Raw genomic sequence first — 8,465 nt, forward strand, 5'->3', positions numbered from 1 at the left:
AAAAACCAAACCCTACAAAGATAATAATAATCATTTAATTATATGAAGAGGTGTTTAATAATGTGTTTTAAAAATTAAAATTTTTTATTTTTTATTTATTTATATGAAGAGGTGTTTAATATTGTGTTTTAAAAATTAAAATTTTTTATTTTAAATTAATATATTTTTGATATTTTTAAATTACTTAGATAAATTAATTTTAAAAATAATTTTTTTTAAATAAAAAAATATTATTAATATATTTTTTAATAAAAAAAATATATTTTTTAAAAGATAACCATAATCACGTTCTCAGACCCTCAGAAATATCAAGGGCGTGTGATTTCAATGACCATAATCACGTTCCCAGACCCTCAGAAATATCAAGGGCGTGTGATATAATGCTTCTCCTATTTGCCTAACATAATTCCTTCGTTGTCTTGGTTCCGTTTTTTTTGCATCTGACGGCGGCCAAAAACATACGTTGCAACAAGGCCACCTACAGTGTTCAAATTCATGGAATGCGACTTCATTACCCTGAAATTGCGCTCCCCATCACTAAATTATCGATTCTGCCCTAGACATTCTTCTTCTATGAAGTTACCCAACAAGCCCCGTTCAAGTTCAACTTCATTGTTGCTTTCTTTTGGGTCAAATTTTTCAGTTTCTACTGCCGCTCTCAGTACGATTGAACCCAGCCCCACAAGAGATTTCAATCCCACCAATCCTCAAAACTCGCCGGCTCACCTCCCTGAGGCTAGTACAAAGATATTCAGAAAGTTTTGGAGTCCGAATTTGCCTAATCTAAATGGTAAAAGTGAAAGTAACGTAACTGGCAGACCTGTGAGGCTTGATGCAAAGGAGAGGCTAAAACGATATTCTGTTATGCTGCGTGAGTGTGCTTCAAAAGGGGATGTAAAAGAGGGGAAGGCTATTCATGGGAACTTGATTAGAAGTGGAGTGGAGCTAGATTCACATTTGTGGGTTTCTTTGATTAGTTTCTATGCAAAATGTAGGAGCCGATTCTTTGCACGCAAGGTGCTTTCTGAAATGCCCCAGCGAGACGTTGTATCATGGACTGCGCTGATTTCTGGATTTGTGAATGAAGGCTGTGGAAGTGAGGGCGTTAGTCTATATTGCGAAATGAGAAAGGAGAATGTAAGGGCCAATGAGTTTGCATTGGCTACTGCATTGAAAGCTTGCTCCATGTGCTTGAATTTAGAGTTTGGAAAGCAGGTCCACGTGGAAGCAATTAAAGCTGGATTGCTATTGGATTTGTTTGTCGGGTCTGCGCTTGTTGACCTTTATGCTAGATTTGGAGAGATGGAACTTGCTGAAAGGTTGTTCTTTGACATGCCTGAGAAGAATGGCGTGTCATGGAATGCTCTGCTCAATGGTTATGCTCAGCTGGGCGATGGTAAGAAGGTTTTGAAGTTGTTTTGTAAGATGAAAGAGTGTGAAAAAAAGTTTAGTAAGTTCACTTTGTCTACTGTCTTAAAAGGTTGTGCTAATACAGGGAGTTTAAGAGAAGGAAAAGTACTGCATGCTCTGGCACTCAGAAGTGGGTGTGAGATTGATGAATTTCTGGGTTGCAGTCTTGTTGATATGTATTCAAAGTGTGGGACGGTTTATGATGCGTTAAAAGTGTTTACAAAGATAAGAAATCCTGATGTAGTGGCCTGGAGTGCGATGATCACTGGCCTTGATCAGCAAGGCCATGGCCAAGAAGCGGCTGAGTTATTTAATCTGATGAGACGTAAAGGAGTTAGACCTAACCAATTTACCCTTTCTAGTCTTGTTAGCACGGCTACTAATATGGGTGACCTGCGTTATGGTCAAAGCATTCATGGTTGTATATGCAAATACGGGGTTGAATCTGATAATTTAGTCAGCAATCCATTGATCATGATGTACATGAAAAACAGGTGTGTGGAAGATGGTAACAAGGTGTTTGAGGCAATGACCAATCAAGATTTAGTTTCTTGGAATGCCCTTTTATCTGGATTCTATGACTCACAGAGCTGCGGTAGAGGACCAAGAATCTTCTACCAGATGCTCTTGGAAGGTCTCAAGCCTAACATTTTCACATTTATTAGTGTTTTAAGGTCTTGTTCTAGTCCGTTGGATCCAGAGTTTGGAAAGCAAGTACATGCTCATATCATAAAAAACAGCAGTGATGGTGATGACTTTGTTGGGACAGCTCTTGTTGACATGTACGCAAAGTCCAGATTCTTGGAAGATGCATGTGTAGCTTTTAATAGATTGGTTAATCGGGACATTTTCTCCTGGACAGTCATTATTTCTGGTTATGCACAAACTGATCAAGCAGAAAAGGCTGTTAAGTATTTTCGTCAAATGCAAAGAGAGGGTATAAAGCCAAATGAATACACTCTTGCCAGCTGTTTAAGTGGATGTTCCCGTATGGCAACCTTGGAAAATGGGCGGCAACTCCATTCTGTGGCAGTTAAGGCTGGGCATTTTGGTGATATATTTGTTGGTAGTGCACTGGTCGATATGTATGGGAAATGCGGTTGCATGGAACATGCCGAGGCAATTTTTAAAGGCTTGATTTCACGGGATGTAGTCTCATGGAACACTATCATATCTGGGTACTCGCAACATGGTCAGGGGGAGAAGGCTCTTGAAGCCTTTAGGATGATGTTATCTGAAGGAATTATGCCTGATGAGGCCACTTTCATTGGTGTTCTTTCTGCATGCAGTTTCATGGGTTTGGTTGAAGAGGGGAAAAAGCGTTTTGACTCGATGAGTAAAATATATGGGATTAACCCTTCAATTGAGCATTATGCTTGCATGGTTGATATTCTTGGCCGAGCTGGAAAATTCAATGAGGTCAAGCTCTTTATTGAGGAAATGAACCTAACCCCCTATTCCCTCATCTGGGAGACTGTTCTTGGGGCTTGCAAATTGCATGGAAATGTTGACTTTGGTGAAACAGCTGCTAAGAAGCTGTTTGAAATGGAACCTATGATGGACTCCAGTTATATATTGCTATCAAACATTTTTGCAAGCAAAGGTAGGTGGGATGACGTAAGAAACATCAGAGCATTGATGACACTGGGAAGGATTAAAAAAGAACCTGGGTGTAGCTGGGTAGAAATTGATGGTCAAGTTCACGTCTTCTTGTCTCAAGATGGTTCACACCCGAAAATGAGAGAAATTTATGCCAAGCTGGACAAGCTGGGGCAAAGTCTGATGTCAATAGGTTATGTGCCAAAAACAGAAGTTGTTCTTCATAATGTCTCTAACAAAGAAAAAATGGAGCATCTCTACTATCACAGTGAAAGACTGGCTCTTGCCTTGGCTCTTCTAAGCACCAATGCAGTGAAACCAATTCGGATTTTCAAAAATCTAAGAATCTGTGAGGATTGCCATGATTTTATGAAGCTTATCTCTGACATCACAAATCAGGAAATACTTGTCCGTGATATTAAACGGTTCCACCATTTTAAGAGAGGCACCTGCTCTTGTCAGGATCGTTGGTAATTTTTCTGCAAAACCACAAAGCATAAGCATCAAGGACCAGAAGTTTGCATATCCGGAGTCAAATATTTGGTAATGTGCTTGGGATATTTTATGTTCATTATATTCCAGATAATTATTCTACATGACACTGTTACGATGTTCCTCTGCACTCATTTTTGTATTTCTCCAGATCAAGTGCATGAAAACTCTGAAAGCAAAGGAGCATCTGATTGTTGCTGCTAACAATATTTTGAAGAGATGCTTCAGGAAACAGGGTGGCTTTCTATCCTTGCATATAAGGTACTTTTTTTATCGCTTTCTTTTACTCAATAGAAAACCTCAAGGAAAATTATGTTCGCAGTTAGAAATAATTCAAAGCATTCCCGCTCAAGTTTGTAATTTTTGTGCATGCGTCTCCCTCCATATCTTTGCTAGCTGCTGCTTATCTGGGCTCTAATATGGAGGCGGTGCGTATAGCATATCCCTCGGTGCACAAGTAGAAGGACCTGCATCGGTGCATTCCACTAATTGAACCGTGCCTAGAGTTTCTGCACGTCACCTTTGCAATAAATTGAATTGTGCAAGTGCCACCACAGCGCTGAATTTCTGATTCTCTTGACTGCTCTTTTCTTTGTGATGATCCTTTGTCTATAGTACCCATTAAATGACATTGGAAATTAATCGCCAAGTAAATTTACAGCTTAGCAATGTATTGTGGAACTGCCTCTCAAACCGAAACAACCCAGTTAAGCTCTTCTAACTCCTGGTTGACTCCATACGCTGGCTGTTCTGTCAGTTGCAGAGTCTGCTGAGGTAGGGACTTCCAGGACTTGTCCTTATGACTTGTTGCTGAAATTACTTCGGAGAGAATCACAGTCTGAGTGTACTTGCACCCCTGAGAAGAAGTTGGGTCTCTTCTCAGATCGCTGTATGACATGGAAAGAAGTTTGGCTCCTAATGCAATAACGTTGATTGAAGCATTTCATTCTACTTGTACACCGAGTTTGCAGACTTCCCTGTTAAAAGCTTCGGTGTTAAAAGACTAGTACTCCAAGAAGATGATGCTGAAAGATTAAGTGATTTTTTTTTTTTTTATATATTTGAAGGATTATAATATATTACTTAGATGGTACCATATATTTGATATTTAAATATAAATAAATAAATTTATTAAATTGATAATAAATTAAATTGTTTAATTTAATCAATCTTATGTTGATTAAGATTAAAATTTATATTTAGATTAATATAATAAGTCACACACATTTAAAATCATTGAGAAAAAAATATTAAATATGGATAATTAATTAAGTATAATTTAATTGTAAATAAGTTTTATTAATTAAATATTATAATATAATCTATATAAGAAATTATAATTCTATATCTAGAAATATCTAGTAAGAATTTTGATTGAATAAATTTATAAAATTATTTTAAAATAATATAAGTGATATTATTTATAGGATAAATTGATATTTACTGTTTAAAGAGTTGTTAGGTTTTTTTTATAAATAGATTCAAATGTTTCATATTTTCTATACAGAACACCAAATACATATAGGGTAATCAATCTTATGTTGATTAAGATTAAAATTTATATTTAGATTAATATAATAAGTCACACACATTTAAAATCATTGAGAAAAAAATATTAAATATGGATAATTAATTAAGTATAATTTAATTGTAAATAAGTTTTATTAATTAAATATTATAATATAATCTATATAAGAAATTATAATTCTATATCTAGAAATATCTAGTAAGAATTTTGATTGAATAAATTTATAAAATTATTTTAAAATAATATAAGTGATATTATTTATAGGATAAATTGATATTTACTGTTTAAAGAGTTGTTAGGTTTTTTTTATAAATAGATTCAAATGTTTCATATTTTCTATACAGAACACCAAATACATATAGGGTAGAGAAAAGAAAGTTAATACTAAATACATAACAATCCCTCTATTTTAAAAAGATTTTAAGAAATTTTTAATTTTATGGTTATTGTAAGTTACTATTAGATGCTGACAATTGAAAAATTCATAATTTAGTTAGAAGCTCAACAGTGATATTATTTATAGGATAAATTGATATTTACTGTTTAAAGAGTTATTAGGTTTTTTTTATAAATAGATTCAAATGTTTCATATTTTCTATACAGAACACCAAATACATATAGGGTAGAGAAAAGAAAGTTAATACTAAATACATAACAATCCCTCTATTTTAAAAAGATTTTAAGAAATTTTTAATTTTATGGTTATTGTAAGTTACTATTAGATGCTGACAATTGAAAAATTCATAATTTAGTTAGAAGCTCAATTGAGAAGCTTATAATTTATAACAATGCAGCCTTAAAGAGTTAATCAAACAAAAAAAATATTGAATATTCAAATAATTTTTGTATAAACTCTAAATAATTTTAAATTATTTAATTAAATTCTTGGTACTCTTAAAAGATTTTATAATTACTGTTTTTTGTTTTTATTTATTTATATGTTTTAAGAAACCTAAAGGTGGCTTAGAGCTATATAGAGATAATTAAGGTTGATGGTTATATATTTTAATTGTTATTATACTTAATTATAGATCAAATTTATGTGTAAAATAATTTTTCCAAATATAATTTTTATTTCTTTTTTATCTTATGATATTTTTAAAAGCAATCTTAGTTTCTGTTCTGTTGAGATCTGGTTGAATTTCTACATATCTTGATGGAATCTACAGAAAAATAAAAAAATGGTTTTGGAGTGGCTATGACAACCACCAGTGGTGGCTTTTCAATGTTCCCATTCAACTCATCATTGGCGGCAAGTGCAATAGTCCATGGCTACTACCGCACCATAGCAGTGCCAAGCGCTGTTGGGTAGCCATGCGTGAGGGTAATGCCCCAAATATGGTGTTTGCATTGTGCTACTTATAGCGTAGTGACAGCTATGACTACCAATAATGAGGGTAAGGTGCCCCCATTAGCAGCAGCCAGGAAGAAGGAAATAAGGGGCAAAATTCCCCTAAAGCCAATGTAGAGTTTTTTGGGTCTGAACTATAATTCTACCATTGAAATCTATGCTTAATTAGAATTTGGTATTTAAATGGTAGAATTACAATTTTACCTTTAAACATATAAAATATTGATTCTATATTGAAATTAAAATTTCAAATGAAATTAATTGCAAAATTAATTGTTTTAATTGGATTAAAATTATTATATATAAAGGATGCTAATAATGAAGTAATGACTGAATATTAACACAATATTAATAATAATAACATGAATATTAACACAATATTAATAATAATAAAAATGTTATACATGTGATGTTAGCTAATATATTGCCTGAACTTCAAACACAATATACAAATATAAATTCTTATATTATAATTATACATCTCAAATAGTAGTTTGATAATATACAAATATAAATTCTTATACTATAATTTGATGTAGCTAATATGATTGAAAGGTATGTAACCTTTAGAGAATTATAATGTTACAAGATGACAAAAGGTTCATCTTTAAACTTTCATGTTTTGTTTATAATTGAGAATTATTTTTGCACTTTGTATAGTAATTCTCAAATATTGGATGATTGATGTGATTTTCTCAATTGCAAGAAAATTATAGAAAGTAAAGAAAAATAAAAGATTATATAAGAGTAAAGTGGATCCATGTTTTGGTAATTGAGAAAAATTTGCTACATTAGAACTTATTGTTTAACTTTTCTAAGTGTGTTGATACTATAATTTGATAATTGTTATTTAAATTTATTATTAAGGGAAAATATTGTTCTTTTTATAATAATGGTATTTATTATAGTTCTAATAATTATATAAATGGTTTGTATATATTTAAAAATGCCCTTGTTCAATATAAACAATAAGAGAAATAAATTAGATAATCAATATTCATCTTATTTATTTATGACATTGTAGATTAGGTTATATCAATAAAACATGAATTATTAAGTTACATGAAGAAAAATATTTTGATTCTTTTTATTATGAATCATAGAATCATATGAAATGTGTAAAGCTTGTTAATTGGATAAGAGGATTAAAACACTCTTTACTAAAAAAATAAAAGATCTAATGAATTATTATTATATATATATATTTGATGAAGCATAAGTCTAAATTATTTGAATGGTTCAAAGAATTTAGAATTGAAGTAAATAAACAAACTAAAAATAGTACAGATATACTTTGATCATATCAAAATGATGAATACTTAAGCAAATAATTTCAAGATTATAACAAGATTATCTCACAATGAGTACTTCTTGGAACATCACATGATAATAGAGTTTATTAAAGGAGAAGGTGCACCATATTAAATATGGTGTGGTCTATATTGAGTTATAAACACATTTATCTTTTTTTTTTAGGATTATGCCTTACAAACTAAAACTTACCTTTTAAATAGAATTCTAATAAAATTTGTTGATAAGGTTTCATATGAGAATTGTAAAGATAAGATACCAAATTTATCATACTTAAAGATTTGAGGATGTGATACTTATATGAAGTGTATTGTACCTATAAAGATAAAAGCTTAGTTAAATAAATGTAAGTTTATGGGATATTCAAAAGAAACTGTTGAATTTTATTTTTATCATCCTAATAAATAAAAGATGTATGTTTCATAACATCTTATACTTTTAGAAAAATATTTTGTTCTTTAAAAAGGAAAATAGAACTTGAAGAAATTCAAGAACCATAAACTAACATAAATAAAGCTTCAAGAACCATAAACTAACATCTAAATAAAACCCAAAACCAAAGCTATAACATTAGATGTTCAAATTGGAGCTAAAAAATACAAGAACTTTATAGATCTGGTAGAACATATCATTGACACGATCAAAAAATTAATTTCTTCTCCTAAGTGTAGGAGTGTCGAAGTAATAAATTACCCGGCAAGACCGGGATCGAACCATAGGAAGGTTAATTGTATAAATTATAAGCAACAACAACAACAACTCTAATAATAGTAG

The 8,465-nt window shown here is 31.6% G+C and overlaps 1 protein-coding gene across 1 annotated transcript; it reads left to right on the forward strand.

Moving 5' to 3' along the window:
• Positions 1–362: 362 nt before the first annotated feature.
• Positions 363–4,439, forward strand: LOC105116284 (putative pentatricopeptide repeat-containing protein At3g23330). Its single transcript, XM_011013562.1, has 3 exons — positions 363–3,552; positions 3,653–3,762; positions 3,898–4,439. The coding sequence occupies exon 1, from the start codon at positions 496–498 to the stop codon at positions 3,481–3,483; it is 2,988 nt and encodes a 995-aa protein (XP_011011864.1). The 5' UTR covers positions 363–495; the 3' UTR covers positions 3,484–3,552; positions 3,653–3,762; positions 3,898–4,439.
• The last annotated feature ends 4,026 nt before the right edge of the window (positions 4,440–8,465 follow it).

This window comes from Populus euphratica, unplaced genomic scaffold, assembly GCF_000495115.2.
Source record: "Populus euphratica unplaced genomic scaffold, PopEup_1.0 scaffold893.1, whole genome shotgun sequence".
NCBI lineage: Eukaryota > Viridiplantae > Streptophyta > Magnoliopsida > Malpighiales > Salicaceae > Populus > Populus euphratica.